Source organism: Stigmatopora argus, chromosome 10 (assembly GCF_051989625.1).
Source record: "Stigmatopora argus isolate UIUO_Sarg chromosome 10, RoL_Sarg_1.0, whole genome shotgun sequence".
In the NCBI taxonomy this organism is placed as follows: domain Eukaryota; kingdom Metazoa; phylum Chordata; class Actinopteri; order Syngnathiformes; family Syngnathidae; genus Stigmatopora; species Stigmatopora argus.
Window position 1 is genome coordinate 7932588 of NC_135396.1, and position 22467 is coordinate 7955054.

The 22467-nt window shown below is 37.5% G+C and overlaps 2 protein-coding genes across 6 annotated transcripts in view; one reads left to right on the forward strand and one right to left on the reverse strand.

Moving 5' to 3' along the window:
* Nucleotides 1-7817: 7817 nt before the first annotated feature.
* aadac (arylacetamide deacetylase) lies at nt 7818-13968 on the forward strand. Its single transcript, XM_077610806.1, has 5 exons — nt 7818-8266; nt 9501-9729; nt 10542-10611; nt 11654-11825; nt 12482-13968. Exons 1-5 carry the CDS (start codon nt 8126-8128, stop codon nt 13106-13108), a joined length of 1239 nt encoding a protein of 412 aa, XP_077466932.1. The 5' UTR covers nt 7818-8125; the 3' UTR covers nt 13109-13968.
* A 1760-nt stretch (nt 13969-15728) lies between these two features.
* The window catches only part of LOC144083212 (succinate receptor 1-like), a 117889-nt gene continuing 111150 nt past the window's right edge, over nt 15729-22467 (reverse strand). For 3 of the 5 annotated variants that reach the window (XR_013303497.1, XR_013303492.1, XR_013303494.1), the window contains exon 12: nt 15732-15837. Coding sequence is in view for 1 of the 5 variants with exons in the window: in XM_077610812.1 (XP_077466938.1) it covers nt 18492-19442; nt 20135-20137 (954 nt within the window). In the remaining 4 variants the exon portion in view is untranslated. Of the gene's footprint in view, nt 15838-17680; nt 19443-20134; nt 20445-22467 lie in introns of those variants that run through there. The other 2 variants (XM_077610812.1, XR_013303493.1) reach the window with 2 other exon arrangements.

Below are 22467 nucleotides of genomic sequence, written 5' to 3' on the forward strand. Positions count from 1 at the left end.
TCAATAAGTAGAGAGTAAGCCACATCATATCAGGAGCAAGTGTAAATTACTTTAAATTGAAAAATGGACAAAATATTTATCAAATAAAATACAGACCTGCAATTACAATTACATTTTGATTTGTAAGTTTTCCAAGTGTGGAAAACATCAAAATATCCTAGCTCCTAACAATCTCGTCTAATTCCTGTTTTATTTTAGCTGCAATGGTTTATATATCTTTTCATATGTGATATAAAGTCCCTTTCCTAAATGTCTCTTAAACTCATTCATAAACACTGCCAATATTATTATCATGTTCAGCCCCAAAATATATTGTTTTTATAGCATTTTAATGTACATATATAATAAACATGTTATCATACTCTCACCTGTAAAAATAGCAATATTGCTGGCGTTTCACTGAAAATACAGATCCAGTAGAAGAAAGCAGTCCACTTTCAATCCCGGTAAGCTTCCAGAAAAATTCCCAAGGTGGGCCTGCTCAGCGTGGAGCGCATGTCTGAGGAGCGCCTGAGGCTGGGAGCTCCTTTTGGGCTTCTCCAACAATATCCCCCCACCTCCCACCCCTTCTCCTCTCTGCAACCTGCCTGAATGCAAGCCTGGAGTTGCTGTGAAATATAAGTCCTGCTGGAAAAGCACACATCTTTTGGGAGTGCTACACCTTGCCAGAAGTGTGTAGCGACTCATTGCTGCCAACATAACAGTATTTCATTGATGTTGCTATATTTCAAGGGAGCACTCGGAAGAAAAGCAAAACTTTAAATTGACTTAATATTTCTCTTTTATAGCACAGGCAGGCCTCAATATCATCTTCCAGTTAAAAACATATCACAGGCAAATGAAAAACAGCCATCTTAAAAATGTGGTGTATTCTTCTGTTGTTTCAACAAAAACAAAAATATAATACATTTGAAAAATCATGTTTTTGTTTGGGCTGTAGGTTGAAACATTGGTTGAAACATCTGTTTCATCGGCAAGAGGTGCCTCAAATCAAATTATTTCTTCAGCACCATTGTTATAAATCTCAAGATTAGTTTCAAACAGAAGCCATTAGGGCCCCTCATCAAAAACAAAAACAAAAAAAATATCAACCAACCTTTTTTTGTCCTCTCAATAATACTTCAATAAGTCCCTGAATTATGCTCGCTTCCTCAATCGTTATTATTAGCAAATGAAAAGAAAAAATGGATAGTCCTTAGGGAGCTCAATTTATTCAATTGATTTCTGACCTGACATTTTTTTTCCTTAGTTGAACGAGACATCAGAGGTCTATTTATGGATAGTATGAACTTCCAATCTGCCTGCCACGGCAGGGGAATAAGTAAAGGGATCAGATAGCCTTCTCATAAACGTGTGGATGGGTGATTCATGTGATTGGAATGAAGGGATCATGTGGATATTTCATCTGTTGCTACAGTTCACTGTGAAAAATAAAAGGCTTATTTTTACGTTTTTTTTTCTGAGCACCTTGTCGTATTCTCCTTAAAAAAGGAATCAATTAACTTATTGGCTGCCAGTAACAGCACTAAACTTAATTATGATTGCCATTTGATGGATTAGACGTCCATTGACATCAATCGCATTAAGTAAGTTATGTTCTTGTTCAACTCCAATGTATTCTCCCTATTTATATTAAAGTTTTTACCTGTTAATACAAATACTCTTATCCCTCACATTCACATTTATACATGTATAATTTCATTAAAATATACGGAATTCGGGGATGATCCCCTCGAGCCAAAGTGAATTTAATCTGCTAAAGGAGATGATTTTTCTCCTTGCCAGAGTTAATTATGTTCTGGCCCGTCTATAAATGAAACATTAAGCCTATTCTTAGATAGCAATAAGAAGCTTAAAAGGCTGAAAGGGGATGAAGGGGAATCACATAGATTTACGATATTTTCTATAACTGTGCGAGTTAGGTTGGTGAACGCTATGAAGCCTGTTTGCAAGGATATTTGTGATTCTCCTTTTTATTTTTTTTTAAATATTGGCAGAGTATTCAAAGAAATCAGCCGTATTGTCGGAGCAACAGTCTTTAAAATGTGAGCTAACAGGAAAACTCTGTTCATTCAAACTCAGCTCAGGAAACAAACGGCTGTTTTTTGCCTCATATACAATCAGTACCATAGCCAACGCGTTGACTCAGCAAAATTTCCCAGCAAGCTGGTAAGCCCTGTAGAGGTGTAGAATTGCACTACATCATACTGGGAAGCAAGTGTGATACTTTGCAAGAAGTTAAGCAAAATATTAGTCTTCTTACTCATGTTACTCTGCTGATCTTCTAAAAAAATCTTGTCGATAAAATATGAATTTAGGTCATTCCATGTCTATCAAAAACGTTTTACTATATTAAGAGTTAATCACAAGATGAGGAAACAGCATACAGTAAATAAAATGTGCTTACAAAAGCCTCAACTTACCTTTTTTGTCAATTAAAGACATTGCTGTTCCTAATGCAAAGAGTCATTAACGTTTTAGTTAATGATTCTTAATGGGGTCAACACTTAACGGCCACACTTTTTGAAATTGGAATTTGGTCTTATTTTTAACCTAAAATATCATTGGTGCACAAAAATCCCAAGCGTCCTTTTGGCATTGACCTGATACCACTGATTTACAAACCTGTCACTGACTGTCATCCATGTCAGCGAGCGTGTAAATCCTGGTCATTATTGAAAGGCCACCGAGACTCATGACAAAGTAAATTAAGATGGATTCCTTTCAATGATTTCAGGTGGGATTTGCATCCCGGTGCTGAATTTGGTCTACTGGTTTGATATAGTTGGAGTATTGTCCATTGTATTCTTGTCCTTTGCACACAAAAACCAGATGGTTGTCAAATGTTTGATGAATGGGCCGCAATAAGATCATGCCAGAAAGAGTGTGAACCAGTGTTACACTAAGTAGTGCTCCCACTCCTCTGCACAGGCATAAAATTTGGTATTTCACAGTTAATTTGTCCACCCCTTATTTCAAAATCAGCCTTTTCCAATGGAAAAAGTTGAAATTCAACACATTGTCTAACTGTAAGATGCAGTTTATTTTTACAAACAGCACCATGAGCTGCTTTCCCCCAATATGCTGGTGTAGTACTGAAAAAAATTACATGGAATGTAAAGAGGAGGTTTAACTCTTCAAGCAGATGTTCTATTTGACAATACGCACTCACTTCTTACCACTATTTTGAACGAGCTTTTAAACTGTTAAAATGACAATTTAAGAGTGTGTCAGCATATGCATGCAAATCTGCATTTTTTTTCCTGCATCAGCAAGGGTACACTACGAGCACAGTAACTTCAATAATATTATCGTCAGACTTCGTTTTCATCACCAAAATTATGTAGATAAATACATAATATAATTAACAGCAGTCTATTATTCAGATATTTTTAGGCCTGCAGAGAAGGCTTGCAGGGCCTAATGTCCCAGCACTGCTTGAATATCACAGTATGGTTAAAACTGATAAATATTCAAACAAACAATGCAATAACAACAACAATAAAAACAACAACAACAAGAATAATAAAAACTGTAACCATATTTTTTTAGTTATATAAAAGAAAACTTGCTGTGCCATTGATATTGCTTTCCCCCCTTCTTTTTTGTCAATGTTGTATGAGATATCACACCTCCAATAGCATTACATAGATTTGACACTTTGGCCTGTCACCTGTAGAGGTCACTAGAGCTATAGTGTGAAACCACCTTTGTGTCAAGTCAGAGCCTCGAACGTGCTGTCAATCTTTTTCACTGAACGTTATATATTGTGAAATGGAAAAAAATGCAAATAGCATGTGTTCATCATCATATCGCAGTAGTCATTTTTTTCTTTTTTTCATGAATGTGAGTACACAGGTATTGTTATGCAAAACAATATTGGCATAACAGATCATTCTTCAAAATTGTCAGCAAATCAAAATATGAAACTTTATCAAAATTATTATTTATAACATCTATTTAAATTGTAGGACGTAACTGATAACATTATTGTGGGAAAATGCACAGTTGCGTAATGGCACCATCTGCTGGACGCTCAACAACACAGGCATTCATTTTTTCACCAAGGACTTGTTTCATGTACGGTTAAAAACGTGTTTTTCCCCTGTTCATGGTACTTAATCTGAAAACAACGTTTGCACTTTATATTTTGCAATTAAAAGACATTCGTAGGATAACATGAACTTACCATGATGTAGTCAGTGGGCTTGTTTTCCTGCTACTCGCAGCTGTGACCTTGGTTGGCAAAATTTCATGCACTTTGTTTGGCAAAATCTAACGCATTGTTTGTCAAAATTCAACGCACATTGTCTTTTAACTCGGGATGTTTTGTCTAAATGTAGCCAAGAAATTTCAAGGGTTTCATTGAATGCTGACTTAGATGTTCACCGCAAATATAACTCAAAACGGCCGTGGATGATGTGTATCACCTGTTGGGATGAACCCATTACTTAGAATGAATTTTTCCTTTTTTTTTTTTAAATGAAACTTATTTTTGCGAGTGTTCTGCGTTATAATCAGGTAATGAGATCGGGCAATACAGTCAGGTGCGGCAGTCAAACGAAGGCGGAAGCAGCTGTTTTTTTAAATTTCAAAATAAGATCCGGAAGTTCAAATCATAATTAAGATTTTTTTTTAAAGTGTAAGCTTTACCGCACAATATGTATTTTGTTTTCGGTCCTGAATGAAATGGAGGTTGGCGACCACTGCTGTAAAGAATAGAGCTTGCTTTGTGATATTAATTTTGGACATTTTGCTGGAAATATCTGCTAATCACTTTTTTTTAAAATTTGTATTATTAGTTGCATTGAAGAAAATAGTATTTTCCACTCCTGACACATTTAATTATTTCTGTCAAGTGGCTTGTATTCTAATAATGTTATTGAATGACACATAAATCCTTATAGAAATTCATTGAATTTGATTTTTTTATTATTATAATAAAGTGTTAGAGATTAAAAACTTCCATTGGAAGGAAAGAAACAGCTACCTTTGATTTAATCTATCAAATCCCTGCACATCTATTCCATAAATGTGTATTGAATAAAAAATATGCATTTGTATAAGTTTAATAAATGCATTAAATCATCTACAGACAGCACATGATTTGGGTCGAAGACTCCTACATTCTTTATCTGGGAAGTCTTGCACAGGAATCTACTGATACAGTGCTAATCCTCTGCTGTTTCTTAGTAGCAGTCCCATGATCATGAGGCTCTCTGGGAGAAATAATACATCTTGCTACTGTGGTCATGTGAGATGGAATATCTGTCAGTGTCAGGCAAACTGATTGGAATTTTTCCCCCAGGTTTCCAACTAGTATTTATTTCAGTGTTTTGGTGTTGGGCCTTAGGTATGCTCATTTTCAGTTCCTGGAAAACCTTTCTTTTTTATATATTTTTGATACATCAGTTTGTTTAAAAAAATAATAACCTGTTTTTCTTTTATAGTGGCTTTGTGTTTTTTCCTGTTTAATTAAAGTATATTGTAACTGTATGTGAACACGTTTTGGTGAATATTGGCAAATGTGGAATTGTAATATTGTATCGTAAAATTGGCAATCTTTGTTTCTTGGGGGGGGGGGTCTTCTGGTTATAGGATAAAGAAAAAATAGGAGTAAAATAAAAAAATGGGGATTTTACAAAGCAAAACTTACAAATTTGGTCCGAGTTGAGTCAGCCATACAGCCAGTTTCTGTCATTTGTGGTTTTAAGAATGGGTGGATGAATGTCAATTATTGCTTACTTTCAGCTGGATATTGTCCCTGGCACTTATAAGAAACATCACAAAGATAGTCCTGTGGAACCTCAAATGAAATGCTGAATGAAAAGATGCGAGGACCATATTTGTGCAAATATGTGGGAAAGAAAGGTGAAACTTATTTTGCTCAACATTGGCAAAAAAGTCTAAATGTCTTTCTTGGCAAACTAAAAGTTTTTTAACCTCAACTGCTTATCAGAAAATGTTCCAAGCACTCCTCAAGTTTGAACGGAGTACCCCCAGCTGTTCCTTGACATGCCACTTATGAGTTGTGTATATTCATAAGTTTGAAATGCGCTTTCTGCTGTTGGGAATTCTCTTGGTGATATTATTTTTGACATGCTATGTACGTCTTCAATGTGTGTAAACCCGAAGATTATTCATAAAAATGCTTGTCAAATATGGACTATTCTTGCTAGAAGCATGCCTTTGATTTAATGGAAGAAGAATCTTTCAACAAAGCCAGCGGGGTGTTTGGTGTCCATGTGGCTTGGCACAGCATGGCTCAAGACAGATGAAGACATCCACGATCCCTGACAAGTGTCGGCTTCGCTGACACAAGCGAGAAGGGTTTGATGAATAATTAATCCACCAAATAAGGTGGTCGCCTCAGAAGTGTGCAGCTAAGGATGGTGGCTGAGAATGAAGGAAAGTCCCTGAGTTTTTGAAGTTTCATTTGCATTCAAAGAATTCATTTACTATTCCACCACTTAACACAGCGGTGATCAGGTTGCAAGCTGAAGTTCCTTCGAACATCTCTTTGGCAACGTACCTGCCAGTTTGACGATCTGATTCCAAGTTCCCAATAACCTAGATACTATATATATATACACACATATATATATATATATATATATATATATATATATATATATATATATATATATATATATATATATATATATATATATATATATATATATATATATATATATATATATATATATATGGTCAAAAGTTTACATACGCTTGTGAAGAACATAATGTCATGGCTCTCTTGTGGTAACCCATAATAAAGTCATAAAAGAACCAAACTTCATGAATGTTTTTTGTGACAAAGAAGTATCTGTTCCAATCACTCTATAAGAGAAAAATCAGAGTTGTAGAAATAACTGGAAACTCAAGAGAGCCATGACATTATGTTCTTCACAAGTGTATGTAAACTTTTGACCACAACTGTAAATATATATATATATATATATATATATATATATATATATATATATATATATATATATATATATATATACATATATGAACCCATATACTTGAATCCATACTGTTTTTTTACTGCTGTGCTATTGCCAGAAGTAATTATTCATTAAAGTAAAGTATTCAATGACAAAACATTTGGATTAGTATGTTAAATCCAGGTTTGTCAGAAAAATTCACAGAAAAAAACACTGAATAGGTTGCTAAAAACAAGTTTTGAATGAGGCTTAACACGCTTGAGGAAAGTCATTAAATATGCTTATGCCATCTGAGACCTTGGCTCCAAAAAGTATTTGCCAAGCATCCCCTTCTAAACTCATGTCGTAAATATTTAATAAGATGGCGTTTAAGGTCACCAAATGCAAACCAGATTCTGTGTTTAATACCTCGCCCTCCTCACTGTCCTCCAGAGCCCGATAGTCTGCTTACGCAGCTTGCTTCTTAAGTTTTCGATACATGTATACTAGTATTACTGGCCGTTATATAATTTTAGTACATTTGGCACTCCTTTTTTTCCTGGACGTACACACATCAGAGAAATGATCCTGTCGACATCTTGTGACGGTGTTGCAATTCATTTATTGGCATTGACAGGGCTAGACATCCAAACCATTTGGAGTGGGAGAGGCTGACCATTTGCTGACCAGTCCTCCCAGTTCAAATGAATCGGACTTCAATTATTGTCAATTGTGACGCAACGTTTGAATTTTATTTTCTGTTCCAATAACAGTACGGAAAATGAATTTATGAATAATTATTATTTCCGTTTGAACAACCCTTTATATTAATCCACTCCTCCCAACCCCTTATGCCATCTGATCAAAGGCACCTGAGGAATTCGCCGCTCAGTCCAAGGTGGGACGGTTCGTGCCTCGTGAGTGTGCATGCGCCTGTTATTTTTTTTTTCACCCCCCACTTAGCCGTCATTAAAACCACGGCTCCGTGCGAGGAGACATGCGCGCCCAGAGTAGACCCTCTTATGACCCCGCAACGAAAACCGCCAAATGACACCAAGCACGTGCAGCTGTAAAGGAGGACGAGGGAGAGAGTGAGAGTAAAGTATTTTCTTTTTGCGCGCGAGTTGAGCACGTCTTGCTGTGACAGCGGGTAAACAATTTGGAGTGGTGTCGTCTCAACATACGCGTGCGACACGATGAGGCTGGCAAGCATCATTTTATTCGTGGCTCTCTGCTCCTTTAGCGCTTATTATGTGTATGAGCCTATTCCCGAGGATATTGAGCAGAGATGGAAACTCATGATGACTGACGCTTTCTTCAGAAGTCTCAGCCACCTGGTAAGGACTCGGAATTTTACTTAAAAATGTAAACTTTTCTACCATCTTTCTACGTGGAAGTTATTAATAAATAGAATGGTATTTTTATAGTACATACGGCTACAATTGTCTGCAGGCAAATTTTGAGTTTATGATACTTAGAGATCTTTGTACATTTTGTTATTTTATTTGTGACTTCCAAATTGAGAGAGAAAAACCCTAAAATTATTTTTTAATTATTTATACATGCATAAATTTTTTATTTAAAAAAAAAATATATATATTTTTTTAACCACACTCACGCAGGACATATTCACATTTAAAACCTTGCTGTTTTAACTGAAGAAACAAATCTAAATACATGAAAGTAAAGGTTGTACTTTGTTGTTTTTCAGATCTTTGGGCTGTCGCATTGCATTGTATTTTGCTGATGTGGTTATATAGTACATAAGGGTTGCGCCAGATTATGTCAAATGCTAATCCTTGCGTAGTACAGTCCTGCTCACACCTTCTAATAATAGAGCCTATTAAGAAACATGCACGTGGCATACTATTTCTTATCCATGCTTGCCAGAGGTTATTAATATGAGTAAGCTTTTAAATTCACCATGTCAATTTGTTTACTTATAAATGGTTATATCTGACAACATGTTTGAAGGTTATATAAATAGCACAGATGTTTTTTTCAATTCTGCTTCACAGATTTGTATTGGCCATTTTTGATACACGTTCTAAATGGCAACACAACGAAAACACAATATCATACTATTTCCATCGGTTTTTTTCGTTTTTTAATCTAGTTCAAAGGTTAATGATTTTCATAAGTAGCAATACAGTTCTGAGATTTCATGATGTGCCCTTTTAATGTTTGTTTAATAAAGATAAGCGATCCAACTGTGATTTCCCACAGACGCTTGGAGCTATTAAGTTTGTCGTGGCGGAGTGGTTAACTTTACAGTAGCCTCAACCTTTCCCTCAATAAACGGAGTTGCATGTCAAATATAATTTTTCAAATGGATCATGCAGTTATACAACGTGCCTTTACTTACTAACACAAGAGATGCAACCTGATATGTTCAAATACGTTTTGTATTTAATATTTTGCAACCAATAATATCACGGTAACCCCACTAACCATTTGAAATGTTCTATTTTTGCCTACCATGTTTTTGGTTTGTATTGCTGTGTGATGCTTGCAGATACTATAGTTCCCCTGTCTATCCCTTAACAAAGTTCTCTTCATTTTCCCTTGCAGGCAGACTTCTGTGAATTATTAGGGCTGAAGGACTACATGGGAGTGATGTACTTCATAACTCTGCTAGAAAACATTGCGCCTATTTCCGACAAACACGTCAATGTGACCATGGAGAATTTTGATGGTGTAGAAGTGGTGCTTTACCAACCTAAGCAGCAAAGTGGTGACACAGAGCTCAGGAGGGCCGTCATATACCTGCATGGGGGAGGATGGTGCCTGGGAAGCTCTCGTAAGTAGATAAGGACGACACACTCACTAACAAAAAAGGGAAAAAAAATCAAGGTCATTTTAAATACAACTGATATTTACAATCACATTCATGGTTAATTACAAGGCTGTCAAAAAATAAAAAATGTTCCTGAGGAAATAACACACCGTCTGTTGGAACGGTGGGGACCTCAGAGGGGGCCCAGCTTTGCTACTCCAGAACTCCAAAGACACACCGTTCATTTTGACACATACCATGCTGTTTTGGCAATCTGTTTTTCCTAATCCAAGACACCTTTACATGCCCAAAAGGGGCGGCCATTTGATTGCAAACACTGAAAATTTAATAAAATCGCGGAAACAAAAACAGAAACTTACGCATTGATGTATTATGATTGCTCCAGTGAAATGTTGTAGATAAGCTTTACATAAACAATAGTTTACTGTGTTCTTTCTATGATCCCACTGCATCTCAGTGCATACAACTTAAAAACAGTTCACATTTTTTTTACTCTTTGGGTTTTGTTGGTGATACAAAGAACAAAAGGTTTAGCGTCAACAAAAGACGTTGAGAGGAATACAGACTGGAAATGTCAAAATAAGCAATAAGTATGGATCTGCTTTCATTATTTCCCATGGGGAAGAATTCTGAATACATTTGATATTGACTGAATTGTTAAAATGGAAAGTGTTTGCCCTTTCGAGTTTCCACTGGAGGAGCATGGCATAACAGGGTTTTCTCTTTGCATGAGCAGGGATGAGCAAATGCCCCTTTTAAAGTGTTGGTTTATTGTGTAGCTTCATCAAGTCTGTGTTTTGTCTCTCCTTTCCTAGGCATGAGTCCTTATGATCTCCTTGCCAGAAAAGTAGCTACTGAGATGAATGCCGTTGTTCTCTCCGTAGAGTAAGTAGAGTACTTTGATACCTTAATCATTAAGGCTTTACTTTGGTTTCGTGAAAATGAAGGCTGAGTCGTCAATGTATCAAATTGTACACCCCAGAGGCACTTTGTAACAGAGAAATTCATTCCTACAGTCATACAGATGACTCTCTTTCTCGTTTTCATAATGCCAAACATTGTGTATGATACATATACCATACTTTGTGCACTGATTCTATTTATATTAGTTGTATCTTGTACATTCATATTTTTCTATGGTTTATATACTTCTTACTGTATGCTTGTGTTGCTGCAAGATCTGAATTTTCTCTGTGGGGGATCAAGAAGTATTGTATTTTTTAAGTGCATGATACTGCCTGACATTTCTCATGTGTGCACATCACATTTTTGGATGTCACAAGACTACAATGTTAACTTTTGGACTACAAGTTATTTTTTTGTTTTTGCACTCATCAGGTCCCAATTAGCCTAAATATCAAAGAGAAAATAAAAATTCATGCCTTGCAAGAGTTTGGGTCTTAGGAGGTTATTACATTTACCGTTTATAGTTTGTAAGTGATGGGATTTCAGCCTTATCTTATTCACATCTTCCAAAACTTGTTGTTGTCACAGTCTGTGCAGCCTTTGTCTTCTCTTGTTAGTTGTAAATCTGATGAAGAACAAGATGCATCAGAGTGAGGCTAAATGGTTTTCATTTTGGTCTCATCAGGCTTTAACTGTACAAGCTTTGTCTTTATACTGTGCATGATATCTGTCTTGTGATACGCTAGCGTTGGACTGATGATCAGTAACCAGATGAATGACACATTCATCCTCAGTATTGTATAAACACCTTAATATGTGTACATGATTTTATGGAAATTGTAAATACTCTCTATTAATTTAAGTAACAATTCGGTGAGTCTTTCCAAATTCCACATTTCAAACTTCTGTTCAATGAATGAATTACTTTTAAAGAATATGATGAAATTATGATTGGACACTCTAAATTGCCCCTAGGTATCCTGTATGTTTTGTCTACTCATGTAGATTACTGTCCTTACAGGTACCGCCTTGCCCCTGCCCACCACTTCCCTGTTCCCTATGAGGATGTCTATCGTGTGGTCAAACACTTCCTTCAGATAGGGGTCCTTGCTCAGTACTCTGTAGACCCGGGGCGCATCGCAGTGTCGGGGGACAGTGCTGGGGGGAACCTGGCGGCTGCCGTCTCCCAACAGGTAAACTAAAAATAAAGGAATAAATTAAATCGGTACGTTTTGGTTCACATAATGAGAGTTAAGCAGATGAGTCTAGACCTTGAGGGGACAAACTATTCCAAAGAAAGCTGCAGTGGGCACTGGTTTTTATTTCAACCTACCAAGAGGACACTTTTTCCAGTCCGGTGGCATATAAGTGCAATCAGCGAATTACAGTCAAGTGCTTCTTGTTCACATGGAGATCTCATTGGTTAAACTGTCTGTGCTGACTCAGTTGGGACAAAAACCTGCTCCTACACCAGCCCTTGAGGACCGGTTTGCCCACCCCTTGGTCTACATGAAGCTGGCATTTTTTTTTTTTGTTCATACCATCACCTGTATAATAACAGGTGATTTGACACTTGTAGGTTTCATGTTCATTCATATTTTGCCTCTTAAGTCGAGTAAACCTTGTAGCTTTCCAAAATTCCAAGTGTGACAGTACGAATGGGATAGCGATAAATATGTTGACTTTGGCTAAGGGGTTCATGGGTTATGTTTGCTTTTAATCACTGGCCGAAGGATGACACTTTTGTAAATAATACGCGTTAGGTGATGCAATGGATGGACTATTTCTTGCCATTGGTGCTTTCAGTCATTGGAATCATGCCATTTTCTCTCTCTCTCATAATCTTTAGTTAGTGAAGGACCCAACACAAAAGGTTCAGTTGAAAGTTCAAGCCCTCGTCTACCCTGTGCTCCAGGCACTGGACCTCAACACGCCATCTTATCAGCAGAATCAAGACATGCCCATTTTGCCACGTACCCTCATGGTTCGATTTTGGAGCGAGTACTTAACCAGCGACAAAGCCTTTTTCAGAGCCATGATGGCCAACGCCCACAACAACCCCGAGTCTTCTGGCCTGCTGAAGTTTGTCAACTGGAGCGCTTTCCTGCCTGAAACGTATCACGGGCAATACAACTACAGTGCCCCCGCTGTAGGGCAGGGGGAGGCAGAGCTAGCGATCGCAAAAAGCGGACCGTCTCAATCTTTAACTGACCCGAGGGCGTCTCCTCTTTTGGTTCCGGATGCTGCCTTGCGCTCTCTACCCAAAGCCTACATCCTGACGTGCGAGTATGACGTCCTCCGCGACGACGGGATCATGTACGTCACGCGTCTACGTGCAGCCGGCGTGGAGGTGACGCACGAACACTACAAATCAGGATTTCACGGAGCATTGATGTTTACTTTGTGGCCCATGGACTTCCACATTGCAGACCTCATGATGGACAACTACGTGAAGTGGCTAAAAGAAAACTTGTAAAAGAAAACTTAGTTGTTGAGACCAAATATTCTCAATGCAGCAGCTTTGTAAATATGGTTTATTAGGAACTACCTAGTATTGTTGTCCAGTTTTTTTGCCATTGTAAGGATTATTCACTCACCTAGTTTTTCATGAAGAAGTTATTCTGGAGAATGGACTCAAAGGAGACATTTTGTGTGTTTCAGACGACTTATTTTCACATAAGAGGCTGCTTGTAAAACTGTAAAACCGCATGCGGTATGACAAAGAATTTGGATAGTCATTTCCTTGTACAGGAAGTGACAGTGGACATTACCCCTTTATGCGTATCAGACAGTTTCCACTATAGCTTTGGGAAATTGTCCATTTGTCCAAAAGTGATGTCGTACACCGCTGATGTTGAACCACCAATTGCTGTTGTAAATTATCATAAACATGTTTAAGCAGTAATTAAATCATCTGTGAATCTGTTTGTGGGATTTGCTTTGATCGAATATGTGAGGGCTGAGGATTTTCGAGTGTCAGTTGTTGACTGAGGATTCTCTGATTGGTTGGAAAACTGATTAGTTTTAAGCATATGCCCATTTAGTAAATACTAGTAATAGCACACTTTATGAATTGTTATTTTTTCGAAATGTTTGTGAGATTGAATAAAATAGTGAATTGAAATTAAAAGCTGCAGTTGATTATATACCTGCAAATGAAAAGTATTTTGTTGAATAAATCTATTTTTATAGGTTTTACCCAATGTTTTGGGACCATGTATCCAGTATACTGTACATATATGCATGGCTGTTTGCCAAAGTCTACACTTTGATTTTGCCGTTAAAAACTGCTCTTAGAGTTGTTATAAAATTTGAAATAAAAGCATGTTGGAGGTGTTTTTTCTAAACTGTGTGTGTGTGTGGAGCGGGGGGGGGGGGGGGGGGTTGTTATGTTTTAGTGAGCTTTCTGAAAACTTCAATCTGTTCTGCGTCTGGGTACATTGGACACAATGTGACCTTGGAAGTGGCCAGTGGTAATATAGTTTAAGGAAAGGAGCAGATCTTGTCAATTGTGTTGTCTTTTATTACACATCCTGTTGTTTTACAGGATCTGACTACGTTGATTCAAGGTTTCGCTGCAGGCCCAAAATTCATGAGACGGTTTAAAACCCTCAACATTTCTCCTTGTTTTATTTGCAACCATTGTGCCTGTGGGTAGAAGTGACTTTGCTGCACAAACACAATATTTGCTTAACCCACCTTTTTATTTGCTGTTAAGGAGGTGAGCTGTGGTTTGGATAGGAAACAGCCCAATATTGACAATGTGGAATATAGTGAAACCTTAAACTATTGGTGGAATAAAGCTTTGTTGATCTGCCAATAATAGCCTCCTGCTAACTATTAGCACCTTTAAAAAAAAATATATACTTATATATTGGTAAGTCATTTTACATTTTCTCAAGTGCATTGCTTGATATGAATGGATATTAAAAAAAACAATTGATTGTGACAAATTTCCTGTTTTACTAAAAGGCAGTCACTATTGTAGTTGTTTAGTCTTTATTAAATCAAATTTACTAGGAATGTAACTATCATGCTCTTTTAAAATGAAAGCAAAACAAAAACAGGGGCAAGTGTTTCAAGAGATTAAAAAAGATACTCGAGGGGTCTCTGCCAGATTTTCAAAGAGGGAGGAATTCCTTTGTTACATTTTGCTGAATCAGTCAAGCATATATGTTTTAATCTAACACGATTTACTTAAGATTTTCTTTGTGATTTACTTTCACATAACAAGGTGAAACTTCAATACTCAATTATTTGTTAACTGACTAAAGTAAAATAGTAAAAGACAGCAATGTAGGTAATACCTTTTTTATGCATTTTTTTTGCATATGACAGCAATACATTTTTGTAGATTTGGCGGTTTAGGGTTATAATATTTTACTTCCAGCTTGCTAATGTCAAAAGGTTTAAATATTTGCTAGATTGTTTTGACTGACTTCAGGGTTGTTCAAAAGATAAAATAGCCAGCTTGAATGAAAATGCAACTTTTACAGTATATGTAGATTTGTAGTTTTACCCTTTGCAAGCCTCTCGTTGAGCTTTTAAAAATACAGTTGAATTCACCTCATGAAACATGTTAAGAAGTGTGAAGAAGAGCCAACTACAGTACTAATTACAATCACCGGACTGCATCTTCATACAAGATTAAAAATTCCCCCAAATAATTTCTCTCAGATCGTATTACTCTATTTGAACTACACAAAAATGAATTTTTTCACTTTTGTATTTTGTCCAACATAATGTATTACTGGGAAACATCATGAAGGTCTCTGAGAATTCTCGGCAGTTAAAACCATGCGCGAGAACACTGTGTGCCAAGTTTCAAAATCGCTTTGAATGCCTTAAGTGTTCCCAATCGATCTGCATGGATATTCTTCACATTGCTTCCCAATTTACCGCTCACTACACATTTCAAGCTCACCATGAGGATAGCAAATGCCATTATTATGACGATAACGTTCAACTGTGGATAAACTAATAACCGTAAAAGATAACATTGGTCATTCCTGTTGATGTCAATGTAAAGTGGGCTGTGCATGTGTTTTACAAATCATGTTTAGTCTTTTATACCGTATGCAGGTGTGCTTACTTACTTGTGCTGCACATGCTATTCAATCCCACTTTGGAGAGCTGCTCCTGAATTCTTTCACCACCATGAAGGGATAATAGCAGTAACGTGAAATGGATTATGACCGTCGACTCCTGGTGGGGGAAAAAAAGACATATAGTGCTGGTTAAATGTATTTCACTGGCATCGTTTATGGAATGTGCAGTGGTGCACAACACATTCTCAACTTTAAACTATCATCACAACTGGCTGTAGTTCCCCAAAATATTTATGTTCATTTTGATTAGGGAAGATGTTTAGTGGGAAATATTATCATCTCCATGTGTTGAACACGTTAGCCAAACTGTCAAGACGAATTAATTTTCGTGTTTTTATACTTGGAATGTGAGTTTAATTACTCTTAGCCAATTTTCCTCTCACATGGATATTATACTGAGAATAAGGAACAATGCAGTGGGGGTAAAAACAAAAACAAAAAAAACACTTGACTTTTCGAAATCATCCTTGAACTTTCCATTTATTAGCCTTGTCTGTTATAATAGGTTCAAATAACTTGAGTACATTTAGTAACATCTTGCATTTGCAATTCCTCGTAAAAGAATTTTAAATTCCAAGAAGAAACAAAGCCATTATGTATTTATGCCTGTATTGTTTCCTGGCTCAAATGCTAGCTTCAGTCATTTTAAATGGAGTTGCCAAACCTTTTAAAGTGGTCACTTGCTATTTGACAATTGATTAATGTAAGTAACTACCTGCTTGATGCAAACTTCTGATTGAAGTTGTTTAGGTGCACAGATTGGACCCAAATGTAGGGAAGCAAGGGAATGGGCTTTTTTCAATTAATATGAACTGGTATTCCTAAAAGTGAACCTTAATACAAAAGAAACTGGTAAAAATAACCAAAAGAAAAAAGAAAAGAAAAAAAAATTACGGCGAAAACGCGGGTAGTGGCACACAAAAAAATGGGAGTATGTAACAGGCGTGAACAGACGTGACCAAGAGTGAACAGGACAGAGCAGAATTGAGTAGACACAACTAGACGATTCGACAAGAGGCCGACAAAGGCTAAGGCTTTAAATAAAAAGACCGGGGTTGACATGAGAAGCAGTGACTAAGGAAAAACAGGAGTGGGAAACAATAGGTGAAATCAATGGGTAATTACAAGGACAAAAAGACAAGACTACAAAAACCACCAAATTCCAAATCCCCTAAACCAAAATCCAATCCACAAACCCTAAAAGCCATGTGCGGCAGAATTACTTTGTGAGGCTGCTGTCCAATGAATGAATAACTTTGGAAAATTTCCTTTGCTATGTTGCAACTTAATGATGATGGATACGTCGCTATCCTTGACTGTTTAATCAACTTTTAGGATGTTGTGTTTTCCTTGGAGTTAATCCACCTTCTGTTTTTGATTTTGCCGATATTTTCGAACCAGCATAACCATGATGACCTCAATGATTTTCTCCAAACAACTGCCTCTTATTAGAACTGATTGCACTTGTCTTTTCCAATATGCCAGCAGCTCTACAGCCTACCCTTCATGCTCGTTTGTCTGTGTCTTGTTAAATCAGACAGCAATGTGTCCTGTGTCCAATGTGTTCATGGGAAAAAGATATGCAATATGTGAACATACAGGTATACTAGTGACAGATATATAAAACTGTCTACATAACAGGAGGTATCATAAATCCTACCATCTATTCTTAGTACCACACACCCTAAGGACGGTGTTCTGGAACCTATCCCGACTGACTTTGCGCAGGAGGCGAGGTACACCCTGAACTGGTGGCCAGCCAGTCACAAACCACACATAGAATAACAAGCAGTAAACAGACACATTCCTCACAGGCAGTTTAGAGTCTTTAAAGAAACCAACTTCCCCTCAACGAAAAAAATAACCACCGTTGTCAGAACTTTGTTAACCATACAGACAATATTTAAAGTACAATTGTGAACGACTGTCTAAATGGGTTTCGCAATGAATTCAAAGACAGTAACACAAAAAAACAGTACCACTGCTGTGTATGGTAGGTTCACCAATAGGCATTCCCAAATGCACATACAAATAAAGAGAAAAGACAATCTCCTGGATTTTTTTCTTGCAAGGAGAACGAACCAGTCGTGCCAAGTCCCCACTCCGTTCTGGCCTTGCACGCCTTTGTTTTTGTTTATTAACTTCATGGATCCTAGTTATAATGGACGTCTCAACTCTCAGGCCAAGGGTGGGAAACAGAAGTGAGACGTCAATTGAAGGTCTGCAAGACAGCTCAAGGTGTTTTGAATCTTCTTTCGACAGTCCACTCCAAGCAGTCCAAAATGTTTTGGCTACTCTTTGTTTAGTATAACTAAGGTTCTCAGGAGCAAAGCATTTACTTCGTTGCAAGCAAACATATGAAACTAAGTTTAATGGTAAAGCAAAGCATATTCTTCATTGCAAGCAAATATATATTAATGTGAAACTAATGGTCCTAATGAGCAAAGTTTAATAGTTAAGCAAAGCATTCTTCATTGCAAGCAAATACTATATAATAATGTAAAACTAATAATCCTGACATTATGCATAATGTTTGAGGTCTTCCACAAGGACACCAAGAATGATGGCAGATCCATTTTACAAACGTCAAAACAGAATTTACACATAGCTGCTTGAATGTACTTGGGTTCAATGATACGCGCATGTCATTAAGTGCGGCAGTTTAAACTGTGTTGTGCAACTTTTGAAGTACACAAAACAAAAGTGGTGGGAAAATGAACAGATTTTGATCAATTCCTTCACTTCACTTCGTCATAAAGGCTCTCCTGACTGCCCTTGCTTTCTACCCAGCTTTCTGAACTTGGCAAGGAGGAAATGTCTGCACTTGTCCCCCATGAGGAAGTAGAATACTGGGTTAATGACGCTATGTAAGAAGGCCAACGGCCGGGTTAAGATATAGAGGCTCTTTATGTACATCCTTGTACATAACTTTACCCCTGCCCAGGCCTGGCGGGATGCTATCCTGACGTTTCTCATCACGTGGTACGGAGTGTACAGAACCAGAAACATGACGGATGCCAAAGCAACAACCCTGACAGCTCGTTTGTACTGCGTCGTCCTTCGCTGAAAAGCTGTTTCCTGCGTCTGCAGCAGCCGCCAAATCCGATGGGAGAAGCCACAGAGACCAAACAGAGGTAGAATGTAGCCAGTTAAGGTGAGCCCCATACTGTACCCCAAAGCGCTGACATCACCCTGGAGGCTGGCAAAGTCATTGCAGCGACTCCAGTTCCCGCTCTGTAGGTCCTGGAGCATCAACGTTATCAAGGGCATCACCTCGGCGTTGACGGCGAGCCAGCTTAACCCAGTAATAACCAGCGCCACTCGGGGTTTCAGCAGGAAGTGGTTCCGCGCAGGGTGGCGAATCAACAAAAAGCGATCCATGCTCAGCCAGACCATAAACAGGATGGATGAGTAGAGGTTGACATGCAGGACGTAGCGGTTGATGACACAAGCGTAGTAGCTGGTCTCCTTCTGGTGGTTGGCGTAGAGGAAAGAGAGGCGGGGCAGAGTGCACAGGAATATGAGGTCAGAGATTGCCAGGTTGAAGAGGTAAACATTGCAGCTACGCCACTTGGGTAGACAAAAGAGATAGGCAAGTACGACCATAAGATTGCCAGGGAAACCGATACAGAACTCAAGTCCGTAAAATGGTGACAGGTAGAATCTCTCCAGTAAGTCATCGATCTCTGTGCAATTAAAAACCTGAAAAGAAAATGGGAGAAATGGAAAGATAAAGCTTTGTTCAAAATGCCCCTAAAACATTTCACAGATTCAAACACATTGTGAAATTTGGGCTGTGATGTTACTATAGACGTTACTACTTAAGAAGGGCTCATTGTATCTGATGTTATTAGATTAGATTAGATCTCATCTAATCTGATAGCATCAGATACAATGAGTTTTCATTTTATCATAGTCAAAACGTGTCATGTTTCTAGGTTACGAACGGCACATGGGTAAATAATGTGTGTACTGGGTGGGAATAAACAGTCACATTACAAATGAAAGTACGCTCCATTAAACACTATTTTTGCTTCTTTTTTATTTAGCTGTATTGAATTCCCGATGGTGTTTTTCATACAAATATTTACTGTTATTGGGACCGAACTACCTTAGTAGATTGACATGTACCTTGCTAACTAATATGTGTAAAGCTATTTCTGTCTGTCATTAAATGGCTTGGAAGCAAATTATACATATGTTAAATAACAGTCAACTTAACAAAATGTTTTAACTTAGTGGGTGGGTCAGTTCTCCCGAAATCCAACATGTTTGTGTAAAGACAAGGGGAAAAAAACTAAGTATAAGTAATATTCATGCTCTTCTTAAACTAAGTATCTCTCTTAGCATACATTACGGTTCACACAACTCAGACTATTTTAGATTGGACTCACCATTCCGTAATCCAGTTGGTGTTGGCGAAAACTTGAAGAGCTTTGCCGAACAAGTGTCTCGCAAGTGCAAATTGAAAACGGTAAACACAAAAGTCTGCAGGTACTGCTGACTTTTTTATGACTGATACAAAAAAAACAGAACACTCTTGTTTAAGGCACACACACAATGTAAAAGACTGAAGGAATTGTCTAATATTTACTATCAGCAAACCAAACACAACCCCGTGTCTAATGTGGATACAGCAAATAATAGCAAGGTGTTGACTTTAATTCAAAAGCTGCTATCAAGTTCATTTTATGGTTATTTCACAACACGTGAGGTTGATTCGGACATGCGGTTGACTGCATATTTTGGCAACAACGCCTACAATGTTGTTCTGCTTTTACAAAGCACATGACTCACTGCTGAGAAACATGTGAGACTAAGCTATAGTGAACGTACTTTCTTTCTTTTATGTATTGTTTTCTTAGCAGAAGGACATCAGGGAGTGAGTGTAATCTACGTATAACTCAATCTGCGTGTCCTTAAAAGACACAGGCTGCGTGGGTTATTTGGTTATATTACAAGCTCAAAAAGTAATCTTGCAGCATTCTTGTGCTTTAGTAGTGTAGGAGGACTTCCAGTTGAAGGTCACAAGTGAGGTTCGCCCGCAAGTCTCATTTATTTGGCAATGCTGAACAACCTCGATTCAGATAACAACACAAATATTTGTTGGATATGTGAAATCTCATAGCTCTTTTGCAGACTAAACCAGGAATGGTTGAGCCATGTGTTTAATGTTGAAATATTAGAAATTGCTGAAAAATATACTTGTTCTTTAGGTTTTTTATTATAAATTCTACATTGACCAGCAAACACTTTATGAACAGGATTAATGAAAATAAAAAGATTGATTATCTTATAATGAAATAAACAATTTACTTCGGGCAATATCCATGTACCTGCCAGGCTTAAAATAATTCATATTACAGGACTTAATGGTCAGGATATTTGAACTATTGTTTGCAATGGTGATTATGGGGAATGTTAGGTCGCTAACTGACATGTATATAAATAAAGGTGCTCTATAAATATAAATAACTTCAAGCCAGATAGGCCTCCAAACATTGTGCAGGTATACACTATCAGTAAATAAACAAAGTATATTATACATTCTAGGAGGATAAGAAGAGTGGGAGAAGATGAAATAAATTGATGTGCAATTCCAATATGTCCTTAATCATATTTTGAAATAACGTGTGAGTTCCCTCTAGCGGGGGATAAGAGAAGATACCAGTTTACATTGCAAGAATGAATTAAATACATACTCTTGATATGCAGGTGAAGTACCATGCAGATTCGGAAACTGTATTGATAGTAAAAACTGAAGAGTTACTGAAAGACAGCCTTGATTCAATTAGATATGGGCTCTACTCAAATATGTTTCTCACATGATGATATTATTTATCATACCATATATTTCAAATAGGAAATGAGAGACTTATTCAACTCGCAACAATTAAATTAACGTATTGGCTGCCAGTGAGGCAGAAAAACGTCCAATCAATTTGAACAGGGAAGATTGACATTGAATGATCTTGTTCCATTGTGATTAAGTGACACACATCTACGACCAATCAATTTGACTAGGAGGTGCAGACAATGAATGCCATTGCCTGCATTTCCAGTCCAAATTATTGGACGTATATTGCCGTCACTGGCAGCCGATAAGTTAATTACATGGGCGTTTTTCCCCCTCAACTATACTGGAATAGATGCACTTTCACGTATATAAAAGAGACATGAAACCAAAGTGATGTGATACTAAAGAAAATAGACAGAGGGCAGCACTCGCTTGAATTTAATTGGCCAGAACTTAATTGAACAACTGATTGGTACTTCAGAAAAGAATATCAAATTAGGAACATTATAATGGGATGTATAAGAGGAAGAGTGCAGTTGCATAACACTAATTACAAACAAGAAAATCTGTGTTGGGTGTATTTGTCAAGGATACAGCTGTGTCAATTTGTGTGTCAAAATGACCTTTTACGACTTGTGTGAGAGGGAAAGGGGGAAAAAAAGAGGAAATCAAATGTGACAGCGTAAGATGTGTCCTTATGCAACAGACTATTTATTTGTCCTGCATCTGACACTGAAAATGGGGTCATTTCCTTTGCAGAGAAAAATCAAAGTGTAACAGTTTTGGGTTTATTTGATGGAAATGGAGTCAATTAAACACGTGAGCCATGAGTGTCACATGCTGGCCCATTTGGGAAGCCAGAGCCCCTATTAGCCTTGACTGTCCCACTTCAGCAAGGTGACACACTTAAAAGCTTTTAACGCCATGGTT